This window comes from Hydra vulgaris, chromosome 13 (assembly GCF_038396675.1).
Source record: "Hydra vulgaris chromosome 13, alternate assembly HydraT2T_AEP".
Lineage (NCBI taxonomy): Eukaryota > Metazoa > Cnidaria > Hydrozoa > Anthoathecata > Hydridae > Hydra > Hydra vulgaris.
Window position 1 is genome coordinate 57580560 of NC_088932.1, and position 18433 is coordinate 57598992.

The following is an 18433-nucleotide window of genomic DNA, read 5'->3' on the forward strand; positions in this document are numbered from 1 at the left end:
TGTTCCTGGGTCTCTCCGATTGCTGTGCAACGTTATTTTAACCCAACGTACTAAATTAACTCCAAGACTTGTTGCAAATTTATGGCGTGCCAATCAATTTTGTAAGGCAGTCTGAAAAGTCAAACGCTGTAATTAATATCGCTAATGTGTATATTCTAATAAATGGTCAATCTAACCGCCTCTATTCAAATCGGACGTAACCATTTCTCTTCTTCGAAGTAATGTACCGCTGCCTTGATGGTTCTTCCCGTAACTCAAGCAATGAAACAAGTATGTTAAATACTGGAGATGGTTTTTAAGTTGCATGACCAAACGGAATTTATACAGAAACCCAACTATATTTGGCACTAGATTTCAGGCCTGCATGCGATTAGCATTTATCAGGAAGCGGCCAAAACTCGACCAAAACCCAGGTGATGCTATCCAAAATAATATTTCCCGAACATCTGGTACTAGATCAGTAGATGTTGTCAGATTCCTTGTCATAGATGCTGTTGCTCAGTTCGAGCAAAGACGCTTCCGTAATGTTGCTTATTAAAAATTGACAAATACAATTAATAAAAGGTTTTGCAGCTGGATAAAGGTAGAGACCATCCGTAAACTCAAGTTAGAAAAAACGAAAAAATAAAGAAAATTCTCCACCTACCAAGTCAAAACTAAATGCAGAAAAACTAAATGTAAAATTTTTTTTGACAACATAAGTGAGAGTACCATAAAAAATTTTAAAAAAGGGCATAAAAAATCTCTCTGAGAGATAGTGATAACCGTGAGTGTAAAAAGATTTCCAATGTAAATAAAATTTCTCTACCAAATGTAAAAATTTTTTAGAAGACCAAAGAAAGAGTATCAGAAAAACCTCTCTGAAGGTGTCTTAGAGTGACGTCAAAGTATGTTCTCTGAGGGTGGTTTAGAGGTGTTGTCCAACCCCAAGTTTATATCTACTACTTTTACCACTGATGTTTTTTTTACTTTTGTAATCATTTCTGAAATGTTTTTTTATAGTTTTTTTTTTCACTTAGCGTTCTCTTCGTTACTTTAGTACGATGCACTTGTTTTTTTTGAAACTTCTAATGTTTTCAAAATTTATCTCAATGATAAAATATTTATTACTCTCAAAATCAGATTCTTTTTTTCTCAGTGCTTTTACCTAAAAAAATTGTCAAACCCTTCTCATTGTTTGTAAAAAATTTTTGCTAAAAATTTATTTAGAATGCAATTAAGCTGCGTAAATTTATGTTATTTCTAAAAATAAATAAACTACAGTCGTTTAAAAAAGTAAAGTAAAAAACCATCCTACATAACTGACTTACTATGTCTTTTGATAATCTGGTGTGACGGTGGCTTTTTGGCACGTACTTAGATGGTAAAGCAAGAGCACAATTATCTTTATTCAAACATTAATTATTTAATTGAGAAAGACTTAATAATTGTTAATAAAAATTAATAATGGCTATTTTGAAGGTTCTTTTTTAATAAAAAATTTAATAAAACTTTTTTTAATGAAAATGAAGTAAACCTATAAAAGTTGTATAATCAGGAAAACTACTTAGCAAGAAGAGAAAAAATTGGGCGCTTTCAATTTAGATTGTTTCGGTATAATCAAAAGCAAAATAAAACAAAGTTTTATGATCATTTATTCGAAACTAGAACAATACCCATTATTGAAAAACCTACTAAAATTACAAAGCGTTTGTCCTCTTTAAATGACTTTTTAATTTAACGCTTAAAAAAGCCATTGTAAAAACTGATGTTTCTAGTCATTTTTCTTTTCTTTTCTTTTTTTTAAGTATGGACGGAAAGATAACAATTAAAAAAATGTTTCATAACTACACTAGCCTAAATTTATTTAAAGAGCAATTATTAAATCAAAGAATTAAAATATAAATTTGAATGACGATGAAAAATTCATCTTTAAGTCTTTTTTTAAAACCTTTTAAAGCATCTATTATTCAAGTATTCAAGTATTATTCAAATAGTTTAAAAGTAGCAAAAGTCCCATTTTTAAAACTGGTGACTATACAAACTTTATTGTCCTATCCTGTTCAACAAGTCTTTTGAAAGTTATCAGAAAAAATTTTTTCTAACAAATTGTACAGTTTTTGAAAATAAACTCAGAAATCAGTTCCACTTAGCACGCTATACCAAAAAGTAACGCGCCATAATACCGAGTCCTTTAAGAATTCTCAATTTACACTGGACATATTTATAGTTTTGTCAAAAGCTTTGGATACAGTTAATGACCATATTTTATAAAAAAAACTGTAAAGCTATAGTATGAGAGATAAAACCCTAAATTGGTTGAAAAATTATTTTAATAACCGTAAACAATTTGTTAATAAGAAGGAATCTTCGTCTCAATTTTTAACTAATATAACTTGTGGAAGCGCTCACAAAACCAAATTTACGTTTCTCAATCAATATGAGAAACACGCAGCTCGAACAATTAATTTTACAAATCGTTTTTCAAGTTCAACACAACTTCTTAAAAAATAGAAAGGTTTGAAAGTTTATGAACTAAATGTTTCGAATATTTTATGTTTTATGTTTAAATGTTAAGAAAATATACCACCTAATGTATTTATAAATCTTTATAATTTGAAACCTATAAATAAATATGATCTTCATGTTAGTAAAAATATCCAAGAGACATTTTTCCTAAATAAAAATGTTTCGTGCTTCTTGTCGTGGTACTTTTTTATGGAATAAAATTTTTACGTAAATTTGGTTTTAGTTGTAAATTTTAATTTATAACAAAAATAAATATATCTATTTTAAGTATTTAGCTGTTTTGATTTATACTTAATTTTGTTTATTAAATAGATTGTGAAAAATATTATAGAGTTGTAATTTCTTGTATTGGCTTTATGATAAGATCCCTTCTACAAGTCCTGCCTGTAATATATTTACTGTAAATTTACCATGTACATATTCTTGTAAAAAAAAACAAAAGTAAAAGAAAATAAAAAAGTTTTTTACATAAAACATGTTAGAATTATAAAATTTTTTGTTTTACACAAATTTATGTCCAAAATAGATTTTTTTTTATTTTCTTTCTTTTCAATATATTTTTAACTAAATATTTTTCACTGTGGATGACTATTGGTTGTTGGAACATGTCACGAAAATATTAAAATTATTTTATAAAAAATTTAAAAAGTTGATTTATTTAAAAAAGACACACACACTTATACATACAAACACACGTATATTCACATATGTTTTACTTAAACAAACCTAATTACGCTGGTTGATCTTTGTGGAAATTTGCGGAAAATAGTTATTTAATGAGTTATTTAATTAGTTGTTTAGTTTTAATAAATTATTTAGTTATTTAGTCCAACTTAGTTAACTTAGCTTCAGCCGGTTGAATAAAAATTCAGTCAAGTTATATATATATATATATATATATATATATATATATATATATATATATATATATATATATATATATATATATATATATATATTAGGGTGAATCAAATTTTTGCAAGAAGAATTTGATTTGATTTTGAATCAAGAGGGTCCGTAAAAGTTCAAAATGAAATGCGTTACTCCTCTGAGAGGTTCAGATGCCACCTCTCTAGACATGTAGAGACGCAAAATCATGTTGGCTTTTGTTAACCACCGAGCATGACTTTTATTTCTAGGTAAACTCTTCTCGAGGAAATCCACGTCCACGCTGTACTGCTAGACATGCTTTCAAAAAGTACAGTTGGTCTGTGCTAAGATCCTTCTTGACAGCTTCATCACAATCAGTCACCTTACCAGTTATTGGCAAATAATTAACGACAGGCAATTCATTCGGATCATATTCTAGAGCTGAGCTAAGTGTACCTGTCGATATGGAAGGTCCTGTAGTTCGAGCAAAATCCACGCCTGTCAAAAACCTTCTAAATGGCAGCTCGTTACAGTGTAGAAGGCATACCAACCACTGTAATGGTCTACCTAAGTTCTCCACCAATTTTCTTATATTTCTGTTGCTTTTACCTGTATTATTATTTGTGCCATCACACACAACACCTTGAATGCTTTCTACGGAGTTTGGCTCTGTAATAACTGACATTAACTCCTTTGTTATATCAGCAGCTTTACTACTTTCAGTAACTACATGATCAATGTATATGTTTCCTGGATACGAGACAATACTATAGTGTTCTTCTTTTTTACTTCTTCTACAACCAAAACTCTCAACTAATTTAACGTCTTTTTTTCCATCAAAGCTTATACAGCACAATTCCTTATTGCTCTGCATATGTTCTTCAACAAGAGTATCTCTCCAGAAATTCCTTTGTCGACGTAGCTTTGAAGGATCAAGAATTGTTGCTGAAGACAACATACTGAGGTCTTTTAAAACAGCATTAACAATAAGACATGTATTTTTGTTGCTAATTTTGCATCGATCAACTGCTTTACATAATTCGTTGTACTTGTTTATGTTCTGCATTGATACTGTCTCTTCCTCTGATGTATAATTACTTTCAGACGTGTTACGCTCATCCGCATCAATATCTTCCTCAGTTTCATATTCAACCTCTTTTGACTGTGCTTTATCACACACTGATTTCATAAATTTGCGTTTTTTTCTCTTTTCCAGTGTTGCTGTCGTTTCTTTGTCTACTCCACCAATTATCATATTCAAAAAGTTTTTCTGGTCAACCCAGAAATCCCACTTTATCAATAGAATTTTATTTGGCAGCAATTTTATTAAGGCACGTGCATAAGTTCCTATCTCTAATGCCCGAAGCATTTGCAGGTAAAAATGTCAAATAACTGCTTAAAAGAATTCAACTTCTCAGTGATGAGAACGTGTCTGATGTTCTTTTTGCATCTGAATATTTTTCAAGTATATGTACTTTATCCATAAGTCTTCTAACCCTAATGATTGTGCTATTCACTTCTATTGTGGTAATACTTGCTTTTGAATAAACACATTTCACTCTGTCTGCTAAAATTGAATATTTTACTTGCAAGCTAATTTCTAATACTATTTTCTGATTATAATAGAACGCCTTAATAACGTCTTCATATGATGGGATTTGATTTTCAGGAAGATCAACTAACTGTCCAAACAATGGATGTTTAGTTGCACTTCGTGTACACATACTATCCATATTTAATATAACTTGTCTAAAATAATAAAAAAAACTACAAAACAAGTTATGTTTACAATAAATAAAAGCTGTTAAAACAGTTTTTCATAAGAATTTAATAAATCATAATAAAGAAGTCAATAAATATTCCAATATTTATACAGACTATAATATGTTTAGCCCTCTCGTAAATAGGCCTACATGTTAAATGAAGTGATCTTTCTACAGTCTAAACTATAGCCTACTGTAGTATACAACTATATTAGCCTACTTGAATTTTACTATAGATCTATTATTGCAAAGCAAAAAAAAAATACAAAATAATATATTAGATATTTTGCTTGTTTTTAAAAAATTCAGCACATGGTTTGTTGCTAATGTTGGTGACGTCACATGTAAATAACGTTATAAAAATTATTCCATTTCTTTTTTAGCACTTGTAGTTAGGTGCTAAACCATTTGCCAATGCATTTTAGTCAATGATTTATAGTTGGTACGTATTTAGATTGTACCAAGGAAATGGTTAAAATACATCAAATAAGGTAAGAATTTAATCAAAAGTTGGGACCCCTAAACGTTTCATAAAAAATCTTTAAATATTATTTTCATACTGTACTGATGCCAAGACAAATTTTTGTTCATGTACAGGAAAGATAAAAAAATTTGACCCACCCTAATATATATATATATATATATATATATATATATATATATATATATATATATATATATATATATATATATTAGGGATATGACTTTTTAATTTTTTTTCAAATAAAATGTTTCCTGTATCATAAATCGATGAACTTTTACCTAAAATCATGAAAAAAGGCCCAAATAGCTTTCTGCAACAAAAAAAGGTCACCCCCAAAATAAAAATTTGATTTACCATTTTTATACATTCATTTTTGACCGATGTTTTAATCTTAAGCCTAATTCTCAGCTTAATTCTATTTATTTCATTATTTTGTTATGAATTTATAAATATAACGCCACACGTTACCATGGCAACGAAACGGCCGTGTGCCGGCAAATACTTGGAATTGTTATGTGATGACGTCATTGTGTTACCACGGTGATATAGACGACTGTAACAGACTGTAGAAGATTATAGAACTTAGTAGAACATTCTGGAAGCTTTAAATAATTATATAAGCGAGCTGCTGTCAGAGCTCAGTGTTGATAATGTGAATAGTTCTATGAAGTACTCTGCGTGTAACTGAGCTAATAAGGAACTACTGTAGCGAACTAAAGACGCTGTAAGTGTACGAAGTATAAGTAGTTGTAGCATTATCGTTAGGATACGGACTGGATTATCGAACTGTTATCAACATTGACTGGATTATCGAACTATAATTGGATTACTATACAGTTAAAGTATTTTATTAATTAAACGACTTTATTAAACGGATATTTACGCTCAGCTATCCGTAAAGTCGTAACAATATTATATGATGTCTCACAAGAAAAGTCATACCACAGTAACAAAGAACAAGAAGACTTGGACTAAAAATTTGGTGAGATTTCAAGAGTCACACAGAAGAAGAGGAAGCGTGGCTGTAGAAGAACATTCACTCGATGAAAAATCCAGAATACCACTTCAATTGCAGATCGTAGGAAGATACCAGTTTCTCGGAGCATATGTTAAAGGAAGAAAAGAACGAATAGACCAAATTTCTAAGGAAATTACAAAATTGTGGGACAATAAACTGAATTTTCCACGTGTGTCTGATCAAGTGATAAGAGCAAAGCTTATGAAGGTGCTGAAGGTCTATGATGAATGTGTCAAGCGTGGAAAATATGATGTTCTCAATGCATTATTTGACATCACGAAAGTGAATGGCCAGTGGTTATCCTCGGAAGATAAACGTCTATACCACCTACAAAAAGAAAGTAAAGGACAGGTGGGGTACTCAACAGGACAAGTGGCAAGTAAAGAAACCATTCACCCTTCCAAGAGAAGGAAAGTCCAGTCTGGAACAGCAATACCTTCCACATCACAAGTCCTGTCTACCACAGACAGTGGTACTGAATCTGAAAACTGCAAAAGTAAGAGTGAAGATGATGAAGACGACGACGGTGATAAAGACGATGATGAGGACACTCAGAAAAAAACTAGAAAGCACTACAAAAGTAAATTTGCTGTAAGTATGGTTACATCAAGTGGAGTTTCCACAAAGAAAGCTGCTAAAATATGCAATGTATTATCACAACAAGGTATTGATATTCCAACTCCAAGTCAATCAGCAATTTACAAGTCCATATTCAAAGAGGCAGGTAAATTAAAAAAAGAAATGATACAACAACTTAAAATGGAACAGTGGTCCTTACACTTTGACGGCAAACGAATAGATGATAAGGAATATCAGGTAGTTGTACTTCAGAATGAAAGAACTGACGTGAAACTTGATGCACTGCGTTTAAAAGATGGCAAAGCTGAAACTGTTGCTGAAAAAATTGCCAAACTTATTGATGAATACAATTTGTGGAATTCAATTAAGATGATCATTACTGATACAACAAACGTCAATACTGGGAAGAGAAATGGAGTTGTTGTGAAGTTGCAACGTATGTTTAAATTAAAGGGTGTCACAATACCACAATTTATCGGTTGTCAGCATCACGTACTAGACAGGATTCTCCGTCTGGTGATGGACGAAGAACTTGGGGGTGATACCAAATCTCCAAACATTGAATACCCATTTGTGTCTGAACTGTTGAATAAGTATGATGAACTGAAGGATAAGTTTGTGAATGGAACTGTAGAAATTCTTGATAAATCAGGGTGGAGAGACGATATGAAGTTTTTGTACCATTTAACAAGAGTGTTTAGGTTCTATGAAGAACAAAGAAACTTCTCTCTGATTCACTTTCAGAACATTCCTAATATGAGCAATGCCAGATGGAACTCAAGAGCCATTCTCGCCATTCTGGCGTTCATTCTTATGCCTGAAGCGAGAAAGAATTTGGAGAAGGTTTGCAGGTTCATTTCATATGAGTGGGCAGAACATTGGTTTAGTAGTCAAAAGTACAATGACAATGACTTCAAGAATTTATCTGATGTATTACAAAATGACTGCAATGCCTTACAAAAAGGCATTGCAGTCATTCAAAAATCACTGGAAGAAAGAGCCATCCGTCATCGACATACCACGAAGTAATCAGATAGCTGAACGTGCAATCAAGGTGATGCAAGACCTGTATGCTTCCTGCAGAAAGAAAGACAAACTGCAACTTCGATTCATTCTAAGTAATAAGCGCTAGACTCTTTATGAGACGTGAGCATCATGTGACCCATGTACTAAACACAGTAGGCCTATAGACACAGACAGTTATGTATATTGTTGTACTAGACGCTTTGATACTGTTAATTTTGTAATACTTGTATAATTATATATCACATAATGTTTTTTGTTATATCACAGTACATGTTGCATAAATAAATAAAATAACAACAGGAGTATGACTCTTACAACATCTTCAGCCTTTAATATTCATTAACTGTACAAAAGTGTACCTATTGAAAATTCGATTTTTTGGTTTTGGGGTGACCTTTTTTCAAAATATGTCAAAATGAAACATCTATTCGTTCTTTTTACATAAAAGTTCATTGAATTACGATACAGGCCTAGTAGGTTGCAAAAAAGTCATATCCCTAATATATATATATATATATATATATATATATATATATATATATATATATATATATATATATATATATATATATATATATATATATATAGTCATATCCCTAATATATATATATATATATATATATATATATATATATATATATATATATATATATATATATATATATATATATATATATATATATATATATATATATATATATATATATATTAGGGTGGGTCAAATTTTTTTATCTTTCCTGTACATGAACAAAAATTTGTCTTGGCATCAGTACAGTATGAAAATAATATTTAAAGATTTTTTATGAAACGTTTAGGGGTCCCAACTTTTGATTAAATTCTTACCTTATTTGATGTATTTTAACCATTTCCTTGGTACAATCTAAATACGTACCAACTATAAATCATTGACTAAAATGCATTGGCAAATGGTTTAGCACCTAACTACAAGTGCTAAAAAAGAAATGGAATAATTTTTATAACGTTATTTACATGTGACGTCACCAACATTAGCAACAAACCATGTGCTGAATTTTTTAAAAACAAGCAAAATATCTAATATATTATTTTGTATTTTTTTTTTGCTTTGCAATAATAGATCTATAGTAAAATTCAAGTAGGCTAATATAGTTGTATACTACAGTAGGCTATAGTTTAGACTGTAGAAAGATCACTTCATTTAACATGTAGGCCTATTTACGAGAGGGCTAAACATATTATAGTCTGTATAAATATTGGAATATTTATTGACTTCTTTATTATGATTTATTAAATTCTTATGAAAAACTGTTTTAACAGCTTTTATTTATTGTAAACATAACTTGTTTTGTAGTTTTTTTTATTATTTTAGACAAGTTATATTAAATATGGATAGTATGTGTACACGAAGTGCAACTAAACATCCATTGTTTGGACAGTTAGTTGATCTTCCTGAAAATCAAATCCCATCATATGAAGACGTTATTAAGGCGTTCTATTATAATCAGAAAATAGTATTAGAAATTAGCTTGCAAGTAAAATATTCAATTTTAGCAGACATAGTGAAATGTGTTTATTCAAAAGCAAGTATTACCACAATAGAAGTGAATAGCACAATCATTAGGGTTAGAAGACTTATGGATAAAGTACATATACTTGAAAAATATTCAGATGCAAAAAGAACATCAGACACGTTCTCATCACTGAGAAGTTGAATTCTTTTAAGCAGTTATTTGACATTTTTACCTGCAAATGCATCGGGCATTAGAGATAGGAACTTATGCACGTGCCTTAATAAAAATTGCTGCCAAATAAAATTCTATTGATAAAGTGGGATTTCTGGGTTGACCAGAAAAACTTTTTGAATATGATAATTGGTGGAGTAGACAAAGAAACGACAGCAACACTGGAAAAGAGAAAAAAACGCAAATTTATGAAATCAGTGTGTGATAAAGCACAGTCAAAAGAGGTTGAATATGAAACTGAGGAAGATATTGATGCGGATGAGCGTAACACGTCTGAAAGTAATTATACATCAGAGGAAGAGACAGTATCAATGCAGAACATAAACAAGTACAACGAATTATGTAAAGCAGTTGATCGATGCAAAATTAGCAACAAAAATACATGTCTTATTGTTAATGCTGTTTTAAAAGACCTCAGTATGTTGTCTTCAGCAACAATTCTTGATCCTTCAAAGCTACGTCGACAAAGGAATTTCTGGAGAGATACTCTTGTTGAAGAACATATGCAGAGCAATAAGGAATTGTGCTGTATAAGCTTTGATGGAAAAAAAGACGTTAAATTAGTTGAGAGTTTTGGTTGTAGAAGAAGTAAAAAAGAAGAACACTATAGTATTGTCTCGTATCCAGGAAACATATACATTGATCATGTAGTTACTGAAAGTAGTAAAGCTGCTGATATAACAAAGGAGTTAATGTCAGTTATTACAGAGCCAAACTCCGTAGAAAGCATTCAAGGTGTTGTGTGTGATGGCACAAATAATAATACAGGTAAAAGCAACAGAAATATAAGAAAATTGGTGGAGAACTTAGGTAGACCATTACAGTGGTTGGTATGCCTTCTACACTGTAACGAGCTGCCATTTAGAAGGTTTTTGACAGGCGTGGATTTTGCTCGAACTACAGGACCTTCCATATCGACAGGTACACTTAGCTCAGCTCTAGAATATGATCCGAATGAATTGCCTGTCGTTAATTATTTGCCAATAACTGGTAAGGTGACTGATTGTGATGAAGCTGTCAAGAAGGATCTTAGCACAGACCAACTGTACTTTTTGAAAGCATGTCTAGCAGTACAGCGTGGACGTGGATTTCCTCGAGAAGAGTTTACCTAGAAATAAAAGTCATGCTCGGTGGTTGACAAAAGCCAACATGATTTTGCGTCTCTACATGTCTAGAGAGGTGGCATCTGAACCTCTCAGAAGAGTAACGCATTTCATTTTGAACTTTTACGGACCCTCTTGATTCAAAATCAAATTAAACTCTTCTTGCCAAAATGGTGCTAACAACTTCTTTTACTTAGTTCAGTTGTTTCAGGAACTTGATGCATTAGATCAGGGTGTGGTTCGTCCTGTTCTCGAAAATAACTGCTACTTTGCGCATGCTGAAAACATTCTGTTAGCTGCAGTTAGTGATGGTGATATGGAAATTCGTCGTTTTACAGTAGAACAAATAAAAGAGCAAGAGAGAAGCAGACTAATAGTAACATGCCGGTTCGCGTCTTTGATAAGAAGGATATAACATTAAATCTGGCTGCGATATCGTTCATTAACATGATTGACTGGGACCAGAGTAATGTTACAACTCTTCCGATGCTATCACACCTTTCAAATGATCAACTTACTTACAAACATATATGGATTCAACTGAAGTAAATGGAAACATTTGTCAAATCTTGTAAACAAACAAAAATGAAATTCTAATAAATTTTATTGTCTCAAAATGTTTTATTTTAAATATGAATTTAAAATACACTAATACAAAAATTTAAATTTTAAATCTATTACTATCTAAACACTAGATCATATACATATATATATATATGTGTATGTATATATATATATATATATATATATATATATATATATATATATATATATATATATATATATATCTATATATATATATATATATATATATATATATATATATATATATATATATATATATATATATATATATATATATCTATATATATATATATATATATATATATATATATATATAAGCCATAGCAGGTTACGGTAATTCTGTAAGTTCCAAGTAAATTTGGTAAAGAAAAGTTAGGCAGAGTAATTAGTAAGTAGTATACAAAAATATTTATAAAAAAAAAAAACCTTCTGCTGTTATCATTTTTTTAAACTAGCCAATAGAATTGAAAAACTCAATACATCGATGTCTTCGTCAACAAAACTTTAAAAACTTATATTAATTGAGCGAAAGATAATTTGCAGAATGTCTTCATATTTTCACCAAGTAAATATTTGTGCGTTGACCACAATAGACGACCAATTGTTGTCTTAACTAAATTTTATTAAAATATATTAATATGCATATGTATATAAAAAGAATGAGTAAAACTATTTATTAAAATTAAGTTTTACTTTTATAAATTTTATAAATTATTAACTTGAAAAAAAAATGCTGCTAAGCGCAACTGTTGCTTGAAATGTTATCTTGAAATAAGTAAACAGTGAAATTGATCCCAACGTCTTTAAGAAATAAAACCTCATTTACTTATTTTGCAATATAATGCCTGGTTTTCATAAAGGAAATTTTTTTTAATCTATGATTTTGTCAACGCATTCAAATGTAAACATGCACTTAACTTGTTCCTAAAAGTAAAACATTTTACGTTTAAATTTTTCATGGAATGTTAGATAATATGGAATTTTTCGAATTATTTTATATTATTCAATTTTAAAAATTATAAAGTGTTTCGAAAAATTCCAAATTTTCTAATATTCCATGAAAAGTTTAAACATAAAATTTAAAGCGTGCAAATCGGGCCCGTTATAGGCAAAAGAGAATGAAAAAATTACTCTCACAATAATTAGAGTAGCGAAAATCGTGACAGCGAATGTATTAATTCGCTGTCATGACTTTCTTCAGAGATCTATAACCAAGCTTGAAAAAATACTTGCAGAGAACAAATTAATTTTTAACGGCTCGTCAAATCTGTCTCCAACAAAAGTTCTTTCCCAAGTTGAAAAGGTTCCTTTTTCAAAGCTACCTTTCCTCACCTAATGGGTACAAAAAATCAAGAAATTCAAAACCAATACAGAAAAGTCAGTATTAGGGATGTCCCAGCGGGCACACGACGTTGGAATAACGTTGAAATAACGTTGATCAACGTCGATCAACGTCGATCAACGTCAATCAACGTTATATCAACGTTATTCCAACGTCGTGTGCCCGCTTGGGTTACTTTTACTTATTTTGGTGTAAAAACGCGAATTACTTTTAAGCGTAAATTACTTTACATAACTCATATAAAAATATTAAATTTACTTACATATAAAAGTATTTTTACATACAAAAGTTATATAAAATATTTTACATATAAAATATTTTACATATATAATATTTTACAAATATAATATTTTACATATATAATATTTTACATATAAAATATTTTACATTATTTTTTTTTTTTTTTTTTGTTATTCACCTCCTTAAAGCCGAGAAGGCCACTACAGATGAGGAGGCTACTTAATAGTGGTTATAACCCTCTCTCAACTCTATAACTCTGAAACACAAACCTTGACGAACAAGGCCGCTGCGCGGAGAAACAAGTTGTGCGCGGTACTACCAAGGACATAGTGGGGATCGAACTCGGAACATCTCGCTTATGAAGCGAGCGTTTTACCACTACACCTCTACCACATATTTTTACATTTAAAATATTTTATATATAAAATATTTTACATATATAATATTTTACATTTAAAAGTAACTAGTTTTTTTTTACATAAATTATATAACATGTAAAGCTTAATTACTTAAAGTTAAGTTTTTTAAATGAGTAAATGTTACTTGAAAAGTAATTTACTTTTACAAGTAAAAATTATTTGCATTTTTACTTTTACTTGTAAATGTAACATGCATTTCATGGTAAGTTGTGTTAAGTAATTTACTTTGAAAAGTAATTTCGGTTATAATTATGTAAAAAATTTACATCGAAATGTAATTTACTTTTTATATGTAAAAAAAATTATTTATGAAGAAAACTTACGTAAATATTATATTTAAAAAACATAACACTTACTTTACAAAGTAAAGTACAACTACATCATTACAACAAATTATTTTTACGTGTAAAACTAACTAATTAGCAAAACAGCTTACATTAAAGTAATTTGAAAAAAAAAATTATTTACAATTACAAATAAAAGTTAATTTTTCTTTGAAATTTCATACTTTACTTTGTAAGTAAGTAAAATGTAAGTTACATTATTTACTTTCTCAAAGAATAGTCATTTCATGTTGATTATCATAAATTTTGAGATTGGTAGCGTATTCTAATCCATTGTCTGTTTGAGGGCACTTCTGGGTAATACTTCAGGTAATATTCGGATGTATATGGGAAATAATAAATATTTGTGTTGGGGATCATAATAAATATTTGCGTATAAGGGTAGTTCTATTATAATTAGGGGCAAATATAGTTGACATGTGGGTTTACGAATAGTGTAGAAACGGGTTTCCTGCCGCATGAGTGGTAGTAGGGGCTGCTAAATAATCATTGATTTTTTATTTCTCGTTTTTTGTTGAGCAGAAATAGATTAACAGCCATAAAGAAACTTTGACAGGATTAGGGGATTAAGGGGGTGTTAAGGTGACATAATTTATTAAGTAACGATAAACATAAGTAGTGACAAAATAAATTACAAAAAAAAAAAAAAAATTTAAGCTATCAGTTATTTATGCATGTATAAACCTTGAAAAAGTCACTGTTTGTTAGAACGCGCTTTTTTCTCCAGTTTTTTTCTTTGTATTTGTCTTTTCAATCAAGTATTTTGTCATGTTAATATGACGCAATATAACATTTTTATTATGCGCAAAGGCATCGAATGCTAAAAAAGTTTTAAAAAAAATCATAAGTAATTTAAACTATCTGATATAATTTATTTGATTGAATGAGTGTTTATCAGATATAATCCTTTATTGCGTTTTGTCATATATAATAAAGTTGAAAAAAGATAGTAAGAAAAGCTGTTCAACCTTCTACTATAGGTTGCGGGCACCCTAATAACCTCCTTTTTGTTGCGTTGGTGTCCAATCTGCACAAGGATGATTAGAAAAATAAAATCTTTCTCAATTAAAATAGTGCTCTAGAATAAACTTGTCATTCTTTTTCAAACGTTAGTTTGAGTTTACAAGTTGTTTGTCGGCTATCAGTTGTCCTGGAATGTTGCAATTGATTTTTCACTACCTTCTAGACTAGCTTGAGCGCTGAATCTTAAAATTGTTTTCAGAGCCAACTAGAGAACTCCACTTTTTGAATCTCCTTTTTTTTCGACTTTACTTTATCATTGAGACTTGACTCTGATTTTATTTTTCTAGACAGCATTTGTGTAGTCCCGATGAGCATGCATGTGTGTTTCCTGTGCAAGGGGGGTCGTACCCATATATTTTTCTCTAATATTTTGTTTTTTCTTTAAAGTTGGGGTTTATAACTTTTTAGAAAGAAAGCTTATTTTCAAAAATTAATGCAAAAACAAATAAGTCGTTAGGAAATAGGTTAGTGGCCTTGATAAAAGTTTACCGTATAGAAGTCAGCCGTAATTGTAGCTATGCTGCTGCATTTCGCTCCTCTTATTCAGCGTGATCGTTATTAGGGTCGTCCCGAAGAGGTCTCACATGGGGGGTTGGGGTTGTATGTGTTTTTTTGCCAACTAGAGGCACAAACACATAAAAAAGGTCCTCAATATGTGATATTTCCCAACTATACTTCAAAACTTGCCGACTGAAATGTAAAAATGTACAAATGTGCTAACTCAAATGCATATATAACAGCTTGGGAGGAGAGGACACCCCATACATCCCCCGTTCGGAATAGCCCTGGTCGGCTCTGGTCGGCTCTGGTCGGCTCTGGTCGTAACAGCCTCTCTAAGGGAATTTTTATTTTTTTTGTTTATTTATTAATAGCTATTAATGTCTGGAATGAACTAATTTTAGTTAGTCTATTTCAGACAACAATTATTCCATTTAGTCATTTCCAGAAATAACTTTTATTTTGGTTAGATTAGTTTTTAACAACAACCACGCTGATTAAAAGAAGTTAAAATACAAAACATATAATAAAATTGTAAAATGCAGAGCCTTTTCCAAAGCAAGAACGATAAATCAGATAGTCTTTAAAAAAAAAACTTTTAAATAACTGATTTAATTAACATTAAGATTAATAAAAAAAAATTAAAAAAGTTCAAAGTTAAAAAAGTAATAATAATTAACTTAAAAACAATTTATTACTTTTCATAAACACAGCTTTTTTACTTTAAAAAGTAAAAAGCAATGTTTGTATTCAAAATCTTGGTGGACACCTGAATTAAGTCGTTCTAAAACTATTCTTTCAATTCATTTCAACAAATGGAGGGATTCTGGTTTTTTAAAAGATTTAAACTCCGTAACTTTCAATCGTTACTTAATGGCTCGTAAAAGCTTTCGCAAAGCCGTCAAGTTGGCTCAAAATAATAAAATTTGCGCACAGTATACTAAAATTGAAAAGTTAAAAAATATTAGACCAAAAAACTTTTGGAATGCTTTTAGATGTTTAAACAAAGACATAAATTCTAGATTATTTACCATAAATAATAAAAAAGACAAAGAATCCATTACTTCAGAATTTGAAAACCACTTCGAAAAAGTACTGAATACTTCAAAAATAACACATCGTAATGGAAATCATCGGAGAATTCCCCCGTGTACAAAACATGATGATGTTATAATAACTGAAGAAAATATAATTAGGGCTATTTCGAACCTAAAATTTAAAAAATCTCCTGACTCTTTCGGTATCTCAGCAGAACATTTGAAATACGCAAATTGTGATACTTTAACAAAATGGCTCATCAAATTTTTTAATTACTCCATTAATTATGGATGGACACCATTATCAATGTCGACGTCTATTATTGTACCCCTTGTTAAATCGTATAAAAAATCTTTAGATAGCCCGAACAATTATCGCGGTATTAGCATTATACCAATTTTTACAAAGGTTCTAGAATACCTAATCCTTATTATATGTCCGGATATTAGAGATACTCACCCCCTACAATTTGGATTCAATGCTAACTGTTCAACGCTACATGCTGAATTTCTAATTAGCGAAACAATTAAACATTACAGTAACAACAATTCACCTGTATACCTATGCTCTTTAGATGTAGAAAAAGCTTTTGATAGCTGCAACTGGAATATCCTATTTGATAAATTAAATTTCGATAAAAAATTACCACTCTGTATAGTTAACACTATCTCTTCGTTATATAACAATAGTAGTGCAACAGTCTCATATCAAGGTTGTAAATCAAACTCCTTTCTTCTAAAGCAAGGAGTAAGACAAGGATCGATTCTTTCACCTCACCTAAATAATATTTACACTGAAAGTCTTCTTGAAACTATTACAAATCAAGGTATTATTGGCACATCGATATATGGTAACTTCACTAGTGTGGTGGCATATGCGGATGATATCATACTTTTAAGCTCTACCCTTTCTGGTCTCAAAAAGCTGATAAAAACATGCAATATTTACAGTAATTTAAATTGTATTAAAATAAATGCCGAAAAAACTGAATTCTTGTTTTCAGGTAAAGCACAAATACAAACCAATACGATAACGATATCTAGTAATAAAATAAATCTTCAGAATAAACTTAGACATCTGGGATTCACATGGGATACTAAACATTCAACTTTTGCTTCACTCAATAATACAAATGTTGATGAAAAAATTTCAAACTTTAGAGCTGTTGTTCAGACTCTTATTCAATCTGGAATCCGGTTTGCCCACCCAAGTTCTATTTCTTATATATATAAATTATTGGCAGTCCCTACCTTAACTTATGGTATGGAGATATGTGAAAATAATTCTGATTTGATGAAAAAGCTAGATGTAATTGGAAGGAGTGCTTTAAAATCGCTTTTAAATGTTTCAAAACACAGTAAGAACTATACAAATTCGCTATTTAAAATCCAGGTAATTTCAAAAAGTATTCAACAAAATAAATTAAACTTGTTTCTTCGTCTTCTTAATAATAAAACAACTTCAGACATTATCTTTTCACAACTGAAACACCATTTATTTAAACATTCGTTTGTTGGCGATATTCAGGACCTATGCCGTTTTCGGATGCTAAATTTTCAAAACATAATTCAAAATAAAAAGAAGATAAAAATAGCACTTTCTAAAAGTGAAATTCCCTCCGAAATTGAACAAACTTTGAAACATGCAATAGAGTGCTGGAATGCGAAAGAGCAAATAGGAATTTTTAAACAAATTCTGGAAGAAAAAATTCTTAAGTGAAAATCACGAGAAATAACTTTCTTATTTTTCTTTTTTACCTTGTAAATTACATTGGGTGTTAAATAAATGAAATAATAATAATAACAGCAGCTGCTTATTTTAATTTGTTTAATATAGCGAGTTTACTAGAGTTTAATTAATATAGCGAGTTTA

The 18433-nt window shown here is 30.1% G+C and overlaps 1 protein-coding gene across 1 annotated transcript in view; it reads right to left on the reverse strand.

The window, feature by feature from the left end:
* LOC100212972 (synaptotagmin-4) overlaps positions 1-12429 on the reverse strand; it is a 29462-nt gene extending 17033 nt beyond the window's left edge. The window contains exons 1-2 of the mRNA XM_065814974.1: positions 12351-12429; positions 12084-12270 (exon numbers count right to left, since the gene is read on the reverse strand). Coding sequence (XP_065671046.1) covers positions 12084-12099 — 16 coding nt within the window. The 5' untranslated portion in view covers positions 12100-12270; positions 12351-12429. The remainder of the gene's footprint in view (positions 1-12083; positions 12271-12350) is intronic.
* Positions 12430-18433: the final 6004 nt, after the last annotated feature.